Consider the following 18,899-nt stretch of genomic DNA (forward strand, 5'->3'; position numbering starts at 1 on the left):
GCCCAATAAATCCCACTTGCAGTGCCTCCCTTAAAAAGCAAATATCTCTACCTCACAGCTGGCAGGGGAACCTCAAGAACAAATCTTCTAGTTGGTCCACTCAGAGCTAAAGGAGAAGCCAACAGGTTATTAAGAGGGCAAGCAGGAGAGCTCTGGTTGTAGCACTCAAGAGTTTTGTAGCCTTTTGAACTGAGACTGTATCAAAATTTGGGGGTTTCTCTTTGGTTGTGGAGCCTAATTCTCATCAAAGAATTTTGTCCCTTACATGGATCCTATCAAAACTATGAGCATAGTGAACCTGTACCTCTGCAACAATCCAAACATCTGAGCCATGCTCTTCATTAAGGAGTAAAAGCCACTTGTGCAAACTGAGCATAAGGTGACTGTCATCCCAGTAGACAAATTTTACATGTGATTCCAGCTGACTCCATTAACAACACAGGTGTGCAGAGGGTAAGTAGACCTGAAGTCAGGAAAATGCATTGAAAGCTTACTGGGTGAAAATTAAAAAATGTCTGCTGTTTGTCGGTATAAAGGTAAAAAGAAAGAGAATGGAAATATAAATAGAATACGATTTTTATTTTTTCAAATAACATAAATTTTATCCTTTAGCTTAATCCTTGGGGAGTGAAAGAAAAATCACTGTACATTTAAGCAGCTTTTTGAGACCATTTCCCCACTCTCTCAGGGTCCAAACACTTTTTTTTTTACCATAAAAATTATAGCACTTGTGTGGTTTGTTCTTTTAAATACTGTAATTAAGAACCTTATTTGCATGGCAGGCAAAGCTGGCAACTTTCATGTACTCAGCGTGGTGAAAATGTCAAGTTTCATGGCTTGTGACAGATTAATAGAAAAATTATTTTAAAACTCCGCAAATTATTCATAGATATTGAGTAATCATCAAAAGTTGCATTTTGTGAAGAATAAAAATAGGACAAACTGAGTGTAGCATCAATCTCTAAATTGAGTGTTGTCTCTTTTTTAAATCATTTAAATTGTAGGCTTAGCAAAATAATCTTCAGCTCAGATGAAGCAAGTTGTAAAATCTCTAAAATACTCTTTCATCGTCTTTTGCAGTGTAAATTAGGAGCAGTGTACTTAACATGATTTTGATGCATATAGATAAAATGATTAATATAAAATTAATGATTAAGGTAAAATAATTTAAATTCCATCTTTTAGAATTGGTATCAGAGACCCATCAGACATGGACTGCTGTTGTTGGAGAGCATCCCTTTCTGGACCAGTCATCCTTTTTCTGTGACTTCAGTCTTGAAATTACTCTAGTGACAACAGTGTGTCAGCCAGAAGGCATTTCATTATTTGAACACCTGGTCGTGCCCTCTTCTCTCCCCCTGAAATGTTGCTCCATGCAGTCACTCCGTGGCACTTATTCCAGGGGGAAGAAAAGAGGGCACGACAAGGTGTCCAGGTACTCACCCGATTTATGAAGGCTGTAGCTTGCAGAAGTAAATCTGAGCTGCAACCATCAAATCCAAACCCAAGTTTTGTTTCCATGTAGTTACATTTGCAGGACATGACTGCTCTGAAACTGCCAATCTGTCTAATCTGTGTGGTGTATCTCTTACACCTCCCAGCCTGGTGAGAAAAACACTAATAAATGCAAGATAGGAAATCAAACACTGACTGCAGTTAATGTCCTTCCCTTAGCAGGGATTTTACATTTCTGTCTTTAGTTCCTGGTCATCGTCAGACACCAGGTGTGATGGTAGTACAACTTTTGCTCTCTGTACCATGTGTTTAGTGCAAGACCACATTTCTTTAGACAGTGTTGCAAACAAACAGTTCATGCTTAGTTTATATAGGATATAAATATAATACATAATATGTTATGTTCTGGAACACTGTGTATCATTCTGCAGTTTAAGGAGTATGTTAAGAGTTTCCAGAGGAGAGCTCAAAAAGCTCAATTTGCTAAAAGAGAAAAAGATTTTTTTTTAATTGATCACTGGCTGTGCATACATACCTGTCAATAGGAATGTCAGAATACATACAGCTGTACATCGACATTTGTGCAGTTCAGGTGCAAAGTGAACCAAATCTTTGAACAGAAAAGATATTAAAGAGTGAGAAATGTGTGCCTTTTTAGTATTAAGTTTGAGTGATGATCAATAATTCTCTACTCAATGGTGCAGGAGTGTTATTTTGTAGCAGGTCATCACAAAATATCCTTTGCAGCTTTCCTGAATCTTAGAAGCTTAGTCAGGCACCTGCTTATGTAATATAAATAAAGTGTGATGCAATGCTTCACTAAACAAATTCTGGTCAACAGTTCTGGTCCAAAATGTTGGTGAAGCCTGAATCAAGTGGTCAATTGATTTACAGCTCATCTGACTACCAGGAGAAAAAAATAGCCAGTGTACACTTCTTAATCCATTTATGTACTATACTTCAATGTTCAGCTGAAATTTTCTGCCTTTGCTTTTCTCTGTAAATCATGTTGTATAAATAAACTGTAGTAGAAAAATGCTGCTTTTAATTATGTGCTTTTCTCCATTAATTTGATTTGACATAAGTATGTTTATATACTTCTATATATAACATATAACACATTTATAGCAGCAGGAACATTTTAAAATTTCCAAAATTGAGGAGGTGAAAAGAAGGCTTCATTGCAATATAAACAATGGACATAAGCTTCAAATTCCTAAACACAGAAAGAACAGAAATGTGTACACATTGCAAGTCATTAGTTCAAGCCCACCAAACGTTTCCTGAGACAATTACCTTCACTGCTATAAAATTTGCTTTGCACAGTCCTCTGGAGCGTTACTAATTGCTTTTCTTAACCTCCAGAGATTAAAGGATTTTGAAATGAACATATAGACAAGTAGTGACTTTAATTTCAAATTTGAGCTTTATTAAGGCAAGCTCTGTTTTATGAAATAGGGTCATTAAGAGAATGTTTCATGTTGGAAATATCCAATCCTAATCTCCTCATCTTCCTCCAGTCTTGAAAAATTGAACTCTGCCTGTATCTCTTAAAAATGCAGTGCCACCTCAACTCATTTCCATCTGGCATCAGCTCTATGTCTCATCTTCAAGAGTACACAGAACCATGTTGGCACTTGTTTCTCAAATCCTTTTCCACTAGGGGGTATGATAGACTGTGACTGTATCTCACAGTAAACCTTCGGTGTGATATTGTAATACTGAGGTACACACACACGAGGGAGAGGAATAGGCATGCAAAGCTTGGTACATAATTTATGGAGATTCAAATCCTGTCATTCATAAATATAATTATAACCTACGGCTTGAAAGTGATATGGACCTTGCCATATTGATCGTGCTCCAGCTCTGTTTATTCAGATCATTCATTTGTTGACAGGGAAAATATAAGAAGAATGTTGTTAGTCTTAAAACAATTAATGAAAGGAGATACTTCTATTTTACACAAAGAATATTCTTTGTTTCTGTGTGTGTTGTACCCTCCCACCTTCAGATGAGAAATATAAACCCAAGGGGAGGGGATATTATTAAATCAGCAATCAACCTTCAAGTCATTTTGGTATAAACACTGTAATTATTTCATCTCTAGTAAACAGAATAAAAGACAACAGCACATAAGGGTGACAATTTGCAATATGCTTTGAATGTCTTTGTTAAAAAAAGCCCTATTATGACTGAAGGCAACATTACTGAAATTTAAAAAAAAAAAAAAAGCAGAAGTTGTGACAGCCAACAGAGGAGGTAATTAGTCAGTAAATTTTGAGTAATAAATTTAGCAGGTTATTGCAAAAGACATTACATTTTGTGTGGGGAGAAGTCACTGTTTATTACCTGTGAAGCCAGGACCACTTACCTTTATTCAAAAAATCATCCTAACAAAATGTAAGAAAAAAATCCTTGATGTGGTTACGATTGCATAGTCCAGATGCCTTGCAAAACTCTCAATCTTCTCTTACTTAGGTGGGTATAAGTTCATTTATATCAGAAGAGTCGACTACAAATTTGCATAGGTGCAATTGTAGTAGCATACAGCTTGGGGGAGGGATAGACAAAAAAATATTATTTCAATCACGTTTATATAACATTTTTAATCTCAGCTGCAGCAGCTGTGTGTCTCAGATGTAGGTTAGGTTAGCCTGGACATTGTGGTTACCTATCTGAGTGCTCTCCCCTCTCCAGCTGGCTGAGTGCTGGCTGATGTAAGCAGCCAGAAGAGATGCCTCTGCTCCCCCCAGCACCTCCCTCAGCTGTGGGAATGGTTTGTTTGCAATTCGTCAGGTCATAAACAAACGTGTGCACTTCAGCGAGCCTCTGTACTTAGAGCCTTGTAAAGACAATTGCCATTAATATTAGCGAGGCTTCAGAGGGTTTGACAGCCTCACAGAAAAGCAGTCTCATTTACCCGGCTTAAAATTCCTGGTTAGGAACTATCAGGGGTGCATTTTATACATCTTGGAACCTTTTTTCAGGTTGGTTGACCTCTTGTTAAAAAGCTTTTAAAAAATATTTTGCAGTCAAATAATTACTGGTTTTGTTTAAATGTTCTCATCCGATACATAAGGAACAGTGAGGAATTCCCCAAAGGGCATCTTTTGTTATTGAAATGTTTATTTATTGAGTGCTTTTGCCAGAAGCCCCCCCATGAGAAAAATCTCATTTTATGAGCTCCTGAAGCAGTCAGTTCCCAAAACATCAGGTAGAAATGCAATTTTGACCAAATAATCTCGAGGTCTTTTATTTGCTTTTAAATAAACAAAATGCCAAGGTGCAAAAAGTTGTGACGAGCTACTTTATTTTTTGTATTTTGTGACTATGCCTAGTGCAGCCATGCTGGTGTGGTGCTCAGGTGATTTCTTATGTACAAGAATTCAGAGGAAAACAATATCCCACAGAGCAACATATGAGTGGGTGTTTTAAATGATTCTGAGATTTATTCTTTCCTGGAAAATGATAGCATTAGCACAATAGCGTCCCACTTGCGTAAAGAATTTTTTTCCCCACCCTATTTTTTGCTCTTTATTTCCCTGAGTAGTGAGGAGAAATGACAGTGTTTGTGGCAGCACATACGTGGCCATGACTTGGATCCTCTCGTGTTCCTGGATTTTCCAGGTGGAGTCACTAGAGAATAGTGCCATGGCTGCTGAAAGGCTTCACTCCCCGGAAATCCCCGTCTCTCACTGCCTGGGCTGGGTCTCTGAAATGATCCAGTTTTAATCTATGTGACTTTAATGACGCCAAGAGGAGCAGGGCTGCGGGGAGTGGGGCAGGGAAGAACTATGGGGATGAAGTGGGGAGTGGCTAAGAAATAGAAGAAAAACTCTCAAGTAAGGGGAGAAGGGCAGGAAACTTTTTATGTCTTTGCTGATAGAGCCAAAGTGTAACTACACTGTGCTTGAAACTTTGTGCTCGTTCCAGGTTCTCAGCTATAATGGACTATGCAGTGAAGATTTGAGGAGAATATCTAAAGTTCCCCCCCACTCCATCTTTGTTATGCCACAGCTTTATACTAGGGTGATGCCTACTTATATTTAAAGCAGATTGCTAATTGCACTGCAAATATCTGAGCACCCAGAGAGAAATCAGCATTTCTCTTATGTTGGCAATGCAGAAAGGGCAGTAGTTATATTCAGTGTTTGGTATCCTGAAATTCCTAGGTGCATTTTATGTTTGATTATCCCAGCATTAGTGACAGAATCGAGGAACAGCCTGGATTTTCGTAAAGCAGTTATCTCAAATAAAAAGTACTTTGCAATTGTTGAGTATTATGATCTACAATATTAATATGATGTTGAGAAATGTTTTATAACTACCTAAAGTTATTAAAAGTGTTTCTTGGCCATTAGTGACTGGGCATCTAGAGTGTCCTTTAGCGGTAAAGTCTCTGGTTTTTTTCTTCTCTTCCTCAAAGAGTATTTGGAGCAAAATGATTGATTAGTGGCAGTTCCTGTTAAGCCCAGAATAAAATGTGCACAATGCGTGCTTTGCTACTAAAAGATTAAAAGAATATTTCTTATTCTTACTCTGATTCTCTTTGTGACCTCAAAGCAAAGTCTTATGGTTAATAATAGAGGGTTTTTGTGCCTGAAATGGAAAAAGTTTAGAGGTATTTCTGTCTAGGATATATGTGATGCAATTAAGCACACTTCATTAAGTGCTCTCTATTTTATGAATGCAGAAGATGAACATATTACTAAAAAATAATTTAATACTTCATTTCAAGCCCTGCAACAAAAATATATTTCAATTTATTTCTTTTATGCAGCAATTTTTCAAATTTCATTCTCTCATAAGCCACAGCTATAGAAGGTCAAAATATGTTAATGTATGGGTCCAGCCAATGTACTTCACCTTATAAGTAGGCCTTTTCTTCATAGTATAAATGTAATTCTTTTCACTGATAATATGAATAATAAAAACTTCAAAACTTGTATAACACATAATATGTAAGTAAACTTTTATAAAATAGGGCCAATTTTTTTTCTCCTTGAGCACCTATACTCTTCTCCTCTGTAAATTCTTACATTAATATTTCCATAGTCTCTTGTTACCCTTAAATTTTTTTCAGAACTATATTTACCATATGTTTATATGCATTTTTTATATTTTTCACGGATAAGTATTTTAACGTAGTTTTGAGGACATCCAAACTGAATTTTCTTCATTCTTTTCTTTAGATGTGCATATGAGTTGTATATTTATTGGGATGGATGGAGAATGAATGCAACATTACTTATATGGATTTATTTTTCTTTACAAGTGCACAATGATATTTTTTTGTGAAACCCTGAGTACTTTACTCTACCTCTCTTCATCTGGCTAACCAGTACCTTCCTTTGTAAAGATCTTGTAGGTTTTGGTGCTGTAAAGGACCATCGGGCTACACCCAGAAAGGTCCCTGCAGAATCAAATCATTTCCCCTCATAAGTTATTCAAAGAGGTGGTTACTTCTGTTGTTAAAAGATAAATACTTTGCGGTATCTTTCTGATCAAAACCAGCTCTTGGATCAGATATGCTCAAAATCTTTTCCCCACGTGTTCCTGCAGAATATGATCAAGATAAATATTCCGAGTTTCTGTATTGCCCCTCTGACTTGCGGTTGTGACAACAGGACTAAGCTTGTGTGGATATTAAACAAATAAAATGTGAGACTACCTGTAATCTTCTTTGGATGCTGAATTCCAGTGATGGTCTATGCTGTACTTGGGTGAATAACAATTTCAGTGCCTCCATTTTGCCACCTTCTTAATAAGAATACTATTTACAGGAGTGTTCTGAAGTTTAGTTAATGTTGTTGAAATTCTTTCAAACAGGCACAAGATGCACACAAGAAACCACAAGAGGTATAAAAATGTATGCAAATGTAGCTAATGAAGCAAAAGGAAGAGGGCTAAATGGTGTCTTAATAGGTTCTCTTTAAAAGCCTATTTTGATAAGGAATATTGTGCCATGTCTCTTGATTATGAATCTTACATTTTTTAATAATCTCTTTCAGTGTGCTGGGACCAGCTGTGACCTTCAGAGTGCACTCAAACCTTCAAAACATTTCAACTGCAGATGTTGCCAAAGAAGCAGGTAAGTCCTTGTCCTCTACTCCCAAACTGCGACCACCCACACGCCTGTTTAGCAGTCAGTGGCACTGCAAACAGCACAGGCAGGTCCTATTCTCCCAGAAGACTGACATTTAAAGAGAGAGACAGTTCAGAGGTGAGTGGCACATGGAGAATTGAAGCTTAACATCTCTGAGTCAATTAAAACTGTTTGAGACTTCCTTGTTTGTCAAGAAAATGAGTTAGAGACTTGTAGTCAAGTTCCAGAATGGTGAAAAACTCTTCAGTGTTGTCATGAGCTCACAAAAACAGATTAGTCATCTAATCTAGGATGTAATGCCTTCACTTTTCTGATACTTTTTTTTTCAGGGGAAAAAAATGTTATTATATCTTAGCCTTAGTTTCTGGATTTAAAAAGTGGTAGAAATATGTCTTTGTTGGTGTGCTGTTTAAACAATTTCAATGACAAGTTAATCTTGGGAATAAAGGTTGCATTTCTAGAATTAAGCTGCTTCCTGTTGGCTCCTTGTCAGTTTAGCTGTTATGGAGTTTTGAGTGCAAGAAATAATTTCTGCAAAGTAACTGAATTGATAACTGATTTGTTTCCAATTTACTCAGTTGGTAGGTTTTAAAAATCAGAAGTAAACAAGTTGCAATATTGCTTGAAAATAGAAACAGAAAAAGTTCATTTAAATAAATACCAGGAGCCACAAACTGTCCATTAACTTCTCCTTTTGCTTAACCATGGATGAATTAAGTTATAATGCTCCCATGCCAGAATATTCCTTTTCAAGAAGGGTCTTGTTAACTGGTAATTAGGGAATAGCAAATGGGATATAATTTTTCTTAAAAGGGTTTAATATGTTAAAAAGCCCTAGATGTGTACTGTCAAAAATAGGAAATTAAAAGAAAGTAAGTATTGAATTATGTGACTCCTGAATGTGTAATATCTTCCTGGGAAAAATTAATATGCCTTTTTTTTAGCAATGCCCTCCCTGTCTTGTAAACCTGTTCAAACTCTCTGAAGGGATCAACAAATATGATGCTGTTGGTAGATCCTGCCTAGATTGCCAATGGCTTTTGACAAGGTCTTCCCGTAAGTTTCTAAGGAAACTAATAGTTTCTTACAATGTGGAATATGAAAAACAAAATGGTGAATCAGTAACTGGTTAAGAAGCAGGAAACAGATGAGAAATAAAGTATTAGTTTTCTAAAAGGCTAGATATAGGGGAAAAAAGTGGAAGGGTCTCTGTTGGGACTGTGGCATTCAACATACTTATAAGTGAGTTGGAAAAGAGAGTAAACAGGATGATGAGAAATCCCACTAATAATACTGAATTATTTACAGTTTTAAAGGTGAATGTTGATCTTAGAAATGTATAAAACCCCTACCAGACTGAGTAAATGGATTCAAAATGGCAGAAGAAATTAAACGTAAATTACTGTTAAAAAATTTTCATCATGCAAACTTACATGTGTAAACAGTAATATAGTTAGTGTAGTAATAGGTAATTTGATGAAATGACAATTCAGTCTCTATTATCAGTTGAACAAGGAAAGTGTATTTAAGAATTATTTGGAAAGGAATAGAAAACACAACAATATTGTTTGCTCTTGCATAAATCTGTCCTTTGCCTGTATTTAAATACAACAAGTAGTTCTGCTTCTCATACCTCGGAGAGATTGGAAGTTCTGATTGAAATGGAAAGATTCAGAGAAAGGCAGAAGGCATGACTGTAAGTATGGAATATCTTCCATAAATCAAGTGGTGCAGTAAGGCAGGAATCTTTATTTTGGAAAAAAAAAAGATGAGTAAGGTATGGGAAAGGTCTGTCAATACCAGAATGGTACAGTGAATGTGTACAAGACTGTGCAACTGCTCTTGCAATGCATGAAAGATAAAACTGGCAGAAGGCAAGTTCAAAATAAAGCAGAATGTAATTTATATCTTTGCCAGTTGTGAATGATGAAGCTTTAGCAAGTCTGTGGAAACCTTGTCAAATCCAGGAGGTTCCTGATGTGCCTTGGCCTGTTCCTAATGAGCTACTCTGAAGTGTATAAATGTTGTGACTCATTTCAGCAAAAGTCAAGAAGTAACATTCTTTTCTTACCACTGGGATCAAAGTAGTTGTTTTCAACTTTCTTAACTTAAATACTGGTGGCAAAGTTAGGAAAGTTCTGGGGACAAAAAATGCCACCCCAGAGAAAGGGTAACAAAGGTGACGAAGGATCGGGAATGTAAATCCTCTGAGGAGAGGCTGAGGGAGCTGAGGTTGTTCAGGGAAGACTTTATCACTCTCTATAACTACCTGAAAGGATTTTGTGGTAGTGTGGGTGTCAGCCTCTTCTTCCAGGCAAACAGTGACAGGACAAGGGGAAATGGACTCAAGTTATGCCAAGGGAGGTTCAGGTTGGATATCAGGAAAAATGTCACTGAAAGGCTGGTTAAGCATTGGAAAAGGTTGCTTAGAGAAGTAGTGGAGTCACCAAACTTGGAAGTGTTCAAAAACTAATAGACACAGCATTTTGAGATATGGTTTAGTGGGCATGATGGTGTTTGGTTAAAGGTTAGACTTAATGATCTTGGAGGTCTTTTGCAATGAATGTGGTTCTATGATTCTATGAATTTCTACAGATTCAAGAATTAAAATTAATATTTTATATTTTAATTTTATATACTATATATATTCATATCCCAGGCATTTTCTAGCTTTTGTTTGCTTAGTAAATTAGAATTTTCAGTTTTGATGTCTGCAGGAAGAGGTTTGTAGGAGTCTGACATGAGCTTCTCCTGGTTTGTCAACATGGCCGTAGTATTGTTATAACTAAGCCTTGTGTTACATTTTACATAAAAAGTTTAAGCACACTTCTTACTTTCATATCTCTAAATCGAAAAATATACTCACTTAAAAAATCAACAGCAATATATGCTTATATAAGAAGTTTTTTCAGGCTCCAGTTGTAATTATAATTTTTTAAAGTCAACAGTGGCTTGAACAAAAGCATTCCAAATAATTAATTTACCAAGGGAAACAAAAACAGAATAAATCAATGAATACTTCCAAGGTAGACACAGGTAAATGCATTACTCCATGCTGTACTGCAATTAGGTAACTTGACATCCATTCAGGAACTCTGAAAGCAGATCTTGTTTACAGAAAATAAATAGACCAAATGGATCTTACTGTTCATGTAGCATATATTTTTGTAACCAAAAGGGATAAACTTTGTATTTTCCTTACACTATTTAGGTTTAAATATAGGGAATTACACATCCTCCACTGTGGAGTTTGACAAATGTGCAGGTTAGAGAAGACATGCAACTCCTTGCAACTATTCAAATAGATGAATTACTTAGAATATTTACTAAATAACAGAGATATGGAAGGATGATAACAAAAAAAAGTTTCCTATGTTTTCTTGGAGTTTGAGGTTCATTTTTGTTAGTGTACACAAGGCCTTGCTTGAGGCAAAATAAACTCTCCAAAATCCTTTAGCCATATCTTTGCTGATAAAACTTTTTTCCCAGTAATCCACAGTTCCAATTCTGTGTAAATGTTTTGATTACTTTTTCTTTGCAGTTTCTAGGGCTACATAATTATACTGGGAAACTGACAACAGAGTAATTTAAAATTGTGAATAGCTTGCTTTCTCACATTAACAATACCTTTATTTGCAGTTTGACAACAGAGCAGGACAGCCAACATTTTGCTAGCTTCACACACTTTGATGTTCAAAAAACAGAACACATCTTGCATCAAGTAGCTGTCTTTTGGCCTAATTCTGTTTAATAAGTCAGGTTCAATGGTGCAGTGTAATTTCATCTCAGTGTTTTGTAGAAATAAACTTTCTCAAGACACAGATGACCTGCTCTAGAAGTAATTACACTTGGCACATGAAATCATGTAGACAAACAAATGTTTCAGTTTAAGAGTCAGGAGAAATATAGCAGAGAACAATTATCAGTAAGATAACTCTATATAAAATCGTAATGTATTTGGTATAGAAATAAACAATGAAGTTGCTTTATAGGTACTCCAGAATCCCACCATTTATGCAAATATATGTATAGTAACAGTGATAATTAGAAAAGCAGAAACTTCTAAAGTTTCCAAGCAAAGAATTTTGGCATCAGATGCCTGTAATGATATATTGCCCACATGAAACAGAGATGTAGGAGAGAAGTTTTGAGCACAGACACTCAGCTCTGCTGAAGTTAAATAAAAGCATTTGCTTGTATGTAGCTGCAGCCTTTTACTGTTAGAGTTATGCTTGCCTTTTTTTTTTTATTTGTATTGTATTGAAATGCAACCTTTTAAACTGTTATAAAAAATGGAAACTCGAAAGCAAAGGGCTATAGGCATAGTGTAGGCATTGATGATGGGGACAGATAGCACAGCAAAAGGCAATGCATAACCAGATATTAGGGAATTAACAGGTCTTGTGTGCAGGTTCTTGTGTCTATGATATATTGTATATACACCACTATGAAAAGTCATAAATTTTTATTTAGGATTTTTTATATATATGTGTGTGTGTATACATATATATATGAACATTAAGAAAAGTTTTCAATTTTGTTTTGATTCCTCTAACTTTTAACCAAGCTATTGGTTTGATTTTGTTGTGAGTTTTGGTTTTTGTTTGTTGGGGCTTTTTTTTTTATTTTTCTGTTGCCTGCTGGTAAAACTCACATTTTCACACTATGTATGGTCTGGTAGGGACTATTATCCTGACTTAGAGAGGAAGGTGTTGAATCATGGAACCTTCTTGTCTAAAAGTCATTTCTCTGTCTGCTGTTTAATTCTGAAAAAAAAAAGTTACAAAATGTTACGCAAATGCAAAAATACCATATTGTTGTTCAAATTTTACTGTATATCAAGCTAATTTGAATAAAGATACCACCTCAAAGTTATTGGAATAGATTAAAAAAACCCACATATAGAATTCCCCAGCAGTTCTAAATTGCTGCAAATGATTAAGTTTGTAAACTTACAGATTTTGAGATTTAACATCTACAAGTTTTGGTTACGTCCCAGCTGAGGTGAAATATCCATGGCAGCAAATATGTAATAAAACTTTTTGACACTGAAGCTGAATATTTTTGTTAAAATTGGCAGCTCCAAACAGACAACACATCTTCCTTAGCTTTTACCATTGAACAGTCCTTTTGGGATGAAAAGAGCACTTCAAAACCCTTAAAGATAACTTACCCTGTGGAGTGATTTAAGCTGATGGTGTCTTATTGGTTTGGAGTGGTCCAAGATGTCATAATCCTGATCTTAATTAAGATGACTAAATGGCCTATCTATTCATGACCCTGGATTCAGCTGGTATAGAAGGTATTTATGCCTTATTCTGCCTCCAATATGTTTCTTTTGCTTGGCAGGTCTGAGCTGTATTTGTATGAGTCAAACCTTACTCTTCTAAATATCTAGGATTAAGTACCTAAATAAGTGGTTTAATTGCAAAAGCTCTTCGTTCCCATCACACTCTACAAATCTTTAACCTTGGATAGTTAGCTTGCTTGAATCCAGAATTTTCTGATGACCATGACATTTAACTTCAAAGCCATGTCAGACAGTGAAACAATCCACCTGCATTAAAAAAACTATCCCAGGTTCTTCTTAAACTTGAAAATACTAGTGAGGAACCTGCCTTACTCAGTCATTGCAGAAATCTTTTAATTGTCCCATTTCTTGAGCACATTAGGCAAAATTGCAGTTTTGACACACATCCAACCTGGCCCCTGTTAAAAAGGGCTGAGGCTTTGACGTGAACATATTTTGATTTTCTACTAAATTCTGTTCTAAAAATATGCATTAAAAATATATTTCAAAGGACTCAATCATGAAGGTACAAATGATCGGTTAAAGCCATAAATCACTTTGTGGCTCTTTGTAGCAATTCTTTTATAAGCCTTCAGTATAATTCAAATATATTTTTCAACTTTTAATGAATAAGATTTAAGTTCAAAATATTGCAAATTATTTACATGACTCTTGATTCTAGTCATGTAATGCAGTCCTCATTGGTCAGAGGGGGTTAACTTTCCAGTATGATGCATAATAGAAGTATAATAAAAAGCACATTTATAGAATACCTCTGTAAATCTTGCACACCTCTTAATTTCATAGTCTGAAATTTGATAAAACAAGGCACAGAGAGAAGATCATTTACGCAATGTCAGAGAGTCAACAGATGAGGATCTGGTTCGCTACTTAAATTCACTGTTTATTTCTAGGAATGCTGCAGGGCTGCACTCTGCTCTCAGCCAATAGGTATTGAGCATAACAGTGTTGTTGACAAAAACATGATAGCTCAATACTATTATCCATTATGAGCAAGAAAAGTTTTCTAGGAGGGTTCTCAGGAGAACAAGAGAGAGCGAATTGTCTTCTGATTTATCTTCACATAATATAATTTTGGATCTCCCTATAACGAAGCTACACGTGATATCTGTATGTAAAGAATGTATAAACGTTTAGAAAGGAGACTGGGAGAAGGGACCACAGTACAAAGAGGAATGAATCATCAACTGCAAGAGTAAGACTATACAAAGTTTTATTTAGTTATACATGTATTGAGTTAAAAGCACAGATAGAAAGAATGGATATTTTCATGTCTGAAAAAGTCACGGTTTCACAGAGGAATTTGAACAAAACCTGGGAAATATCATTTAATGCAGTAAGTTCAGAATGCTCTGATTTTCCCTCTCTGATTTCAGCTTGTGATTAAACACTGTCTGGCTTTTGATCCTTTTTAGACCAGTGTTGGTTAATTGTTAAAAGTTGTTTGCATTATATATTTCACTCAAATAAATGTAACCTAGGAATTTGTTATTCTTTGTACTGCTTCTCTTGCTGACATAATGAAATTTGACAACGCTTGTTTGTCTTGGTTTGGTAATAGCAACACCCACGTTCTTTTTTATGGTGACCATCAGTGCAGAAGATATGATTTCTGTGTCAGGAAAGTTTTATTTCTGGATAGAAAGTCTTCCTCTTCTCTAAAAAGTCTTTCTAAATCATTAAAATGAACCTTTGTTGTCTTGTCAACTTTTGGCACAGCTTTGCGAGTCTTGTGAGAAGTCTCAGCAAGATGAACTCTGTCACTTCAGTCACCAACAAGTCCATGCTGGCAAATTGTCTTGTTTTCCTTTTTCTGCCCCACAACTGCAAGCAATGCTGGTTGTTTTGAAAGTATTCATTGACCAGTCATTGTCAGATCATAGTTCATCTGTGATGAAGAGAACAAGAGTAAAGTCTTCAGCTGAATTCCTTCCCTCTGCCTTGATTTTTGTAGACCATGCAATTAGATGTTTGCTCTCTGAGATGTAACAATGTGTCTATGAATAATCTGAAGTTCATCTTTGAAGAGAGCTGACAGCTTCCCTGTCACAAACTTTGAGCAATGTAGCCAGGAGGCTGTGAGGCTCATCTGATTTCACTTGCCATCGCCCTGGTTTAAGTAGGATTACAATTCCTTTGTCTATAATATGAAACTTAAAGATTTGACAGCTCTTTTTCTGTTACTACCTCTCTTAAGTCTTTTGGTGCCAATCCTGATTTCTTCTGCTCAAGCCTCCTTAGTTCACATTGTCCTTTTTCACCTCTTGACCCCTCTGTAGGGGATCAATTTCCTTTCACCTATTGCATCATCAAATCTATCTGAATTATTTTCCTCAAATCCTTCTATTGCTGAATAATGGATGTCATTATATTTTTGAAGATTATTCAGAACCTGAACTGTCTCTGCAGAATCAAATACCTGATGCAATGACTAATGAGTTTTCAAGATGGCATTTCTTTCCCACCTTGTTCTTCTGTTGAAAAATAGAACAAGTGATGGTTGCTACCTTTCAGCACCTAAAGAATATTAAGAATCTTTGCTTATGACTCTTCTCCAATGACTTCCTTCTAATTATCATATTCGTTGCTGTGATTAGTAAGGATGCATTTTTTTAACATATGTCTTCTCCTCTAAGACTAACTGTGAGATATATAATTTTAGAAAGAAATATTGTTTCTTTAAAACAATTTTTGGTTTTAACAAAAAACTTTAGAACTTTCTTCTTTTGAGTTTATAAAGTGATGTGATCTATTCCAGCATAAACCTCTAAATTCAGCTGCTTAACTATTGGGAATTGTAAAGCTAGTTCATCATTTTATAGAATTGGGGAGAAAAACAAGAGCTAAATAGCATAATGTAGTTAATGTTCTTTAATTTAAAGCAGTGATGATTTATGTCATTGTATTCTGATGCTTCTTCTTAACACCCATTCATAAAAAACCATCAGACTGGTATTAAACTAAAAGAAAGAGAAACACACCATTGATGTAGTATAGATATTAGAATATTTTGAAATACAATAATTGATGCCTGAACCAGACAGTTATACCAAAGGTTCAATGGAAATACCAGAACTGAAGCTTAGATTGAAACTCATGTATTTCTGTTAGGTGTTTTTTTCTGAAATCCATAAGCAGGCCTATAGAGACTGGTAAAAATAAATCCTCTATTAAAGTAATTTAAATCATGGGTTTAGAGCTTAATAGATATTTTAAAGTTGATTTTTTTGAAGAGCCCTCTAGCAATATAACTAAATGCATTTTAATAGTGAGAGTAGAATTCATCTAAACCAATTGCAGCTTCTAAATGTTAGGTATTATTCAAAATTAGTTGTCTAGATTGCCTCTACTTCAAAGAAAAAAGATAGATTGTATGAACTGGCACTTATCATAAATGGCTAAAGGTTTGGGAGAGAAATTATCACTAATATCCACTGAATCATATAAACATTGCTGATGTCTATATCAGTCTATAGACTGCCACACATAGGTACTGTGTGTAAATCCAGGGAGATGGGTTGAAGTCAGGACTGTAGAGTTTAGTACAGTGGAAAGCTTTCAGGATCTTCCTGGAGCTGCTGCTTGGTAACCTGTTCAAAAATGTTTTAAGGGTTGGACTCGATGATCCTTAAGGGACCCTTCCAATTCAGCATATTTTGTGATTCTGTGATTCTATTGATAGATCTTTTAAAATCTTCTGGTGCAAATCCTGATTTCTTCTACTTAAGTGTCCTTCAGTCACATTTTCCTTTGCTAACATATTCAAAGCCCTTTCAAATTCAAAATTAATTTAATATTGAGTAAAAATGCAAAGATTTCAATTTTGCTAATTACCATGTGTAATGCTATAAAACAAAAAAATTCCTGCTGTGAGATTGTTCTCATCTACAGCTGGTAATGCAGGATGAAGCTACCATGTAGTTGAAGTGCATAGTGGTTTTCTTTCAAGTCAAAGAAATCTCCCAATACATTTTTGACTGTGAAAGTAAAAAAATTTACTATGTATGTCCTTACACTGACCTGTACATTTTATGTGCAAGATGGTTTTCAGCTGGTGTAGATCAACAAATATCTCCACTGAAGTCCATGGCACTGAGAATGCATGACTGAAACAAATCACTATTATTTTTTGTATAGCAGTAGTACTGTGTGGTCCCACTGTAGACATGGTATCAAAAAGTCCCTATTCTAAAATATTTGAGAACTAATTTTCTTTCTAATTTAAAGCAAAGCAAGTGGAAATCCCCAAACTCAAGGCAACTGCCTAATGTCGTATTTCACTGTATTATTTAGCAAAATTGCTTCTATTTAGCATTTTTATGATAAGCAACATATTTTCAAGGAAAATTGAAATATATATATGCAACATGGCATATACAACAATTCTACTTACAATTCCAGACATCTTTAAATGTTATAGTCCTTTAATAAATTTTTATACATTTTTGTGCAGTACTCTTAAGAGACTATCTCTGTTTACAGCAGATCCTAAGCATATTAAAACAAATTATTTAGGAATGTTGCAATTAGAAGAAATCTGGTAAGGCAAGTGTATAAAAGGCAGCTTTTATGTAAATAATAGGTTGACTGGTCTAATACTTTTTCATGATTATGCAACTGTCTGGATAAGCATAAACAAAGAAATTAAAAAAACCCTAATTGAGGTCAGATAGTACTGTAACCTAATCTTTACATAGAAAAACACAGTCAGTACATTTTTTCCACCTATTAGACAGATTGATTATAACTTTTCAAAATGTGGAACAACAAGATTAACCTAATGATTTTAAACTGTGCATGCCTATAAACACTAGGCACCATGTGAAACAGGGATAATGTAGAATGGATAATGTTTTATTTTAGTTCGTGCAAACAGGAAAATGTTCTTTATCTGATGTAACTAAATATCTTATTTTTAGTATATGAAATGGGATGATTAGCAGTGTGTGATTTTAGCTGATAGCTTTCATATCAGCCAAATAATAAAAATTGTGAGTGAGAGCGATGTTACTTCAGGGCTCTATGAAAAACAGTTGCTATTTAAAGCAAAAGAAAAAAACCCACAAAATCAATACACTCAGAGTTATCTTAGAATCAGGCTGTCATCCCTTTTAGCTGGAGAAAAGTAATAACATGAAAAGGCCTTTCTCCAGAAGTGTGGTGTTTTGGTAACAGCGTGTAAGGACAGCTGACCTGAACGTGGCAGCAATTTGTTCTTGTGGTAGAACACGATTTACAGGTTGACATCCTGGGAGAGAGGCACAAATGTGACCTGGGATGAAAGGCCAGCTGGAGCTTTTCTGGCTCAAAAAGGCTTAGTTAGGAGGTCCAGGGGATTCATGTATCATCCGTCTTGAAAATAGCCCCTTGCATGACCTTCTACTGCTGATAGCTCGTGGAGGAATGTATCTGAGAGGGAAAGTAATGAGCTCTTTACAGTGGGACAAGGAATTATTTGAGAGCTTTGGGAGAGTTTTTGAAGATAAGAGAAGTTTGTTGGCAGTGCTCACAAGGGCACACTTGTCAGCACCTGTATGTTAACATTGCCTTCATTTTGAGCAGTCTTTCTCGGAAGGATTGAAGGCCACTTCAGCAGCTGCTGCTGCGACCTGATACCCTGCAATCGTTAGGGAATGTTGTGACTACACAGCAAGGGATTCGAGTTTCATGAATTGTTTGTTTTCTGGACTATCTATGGTCAAAGAAGGGGTTTTTTTCCCCTGAGTTTTCCTGAACTCCACTTATATATTCTAACATGTAATATAAGATAGAGTCAGACTTACAGGTGTTTCATCTAGTTCTTATTTGGAGATGATGTTTTTCATTGTCTGACAAAAATTGTTTGCAGGATTTAGAGATTAATGACCACTGTAATAATATGAAAATACCTAATCTTTCTAGCATTATCTAGTCTTCAGGAAAAAATGTTAAATCCCTTTGTTATGTTTAAAAATTATTTTCTATAAATGTGAACCTTCAGATTAAGAGAAAATTTGTGGCTGAAGTTAAAAGACATCCTAGATT

General features: G+C 35.5%; 1 protein-coding gene across 1 annotated transcript in view; it reads left to right on the top strand.

Moving 5' to 3' along the window:
• Positions 1 to 18,899, top strand: part of PTPRN2 (protein tyrosine phosphatase receptor type N2) — a 645,372-nt gene that overhangs the window by 278,485 nt on the left and 347,988 nt on the right. Inside the window, exon 11 of the mRNA XM_032679900.1 lies at positions 7,470 to 7,549. Coding sequence (XP_032535791.1) covers positions 7,470 to 7,549 — 80 coding nt within the window. The remainder of the gene's footprint in view (positions 1 to 7,469; positions 7,550 to 18,899) is intronic.

This window comes from Chiroxiphia lanceolata, chromosome 1, assembly GCF_009829145.1.
Source record: "Chiroxiphia lanceolata isolate bChiLan1 chromosome 1, bChiLan1.pri, whole genome shotgun sequence".
NCBI lineage: Eukaryota > Metazoa > Chordata > Aves > Passeriformes > Pipridae > Chiroxiphia > Chiroxiphia lanceolata.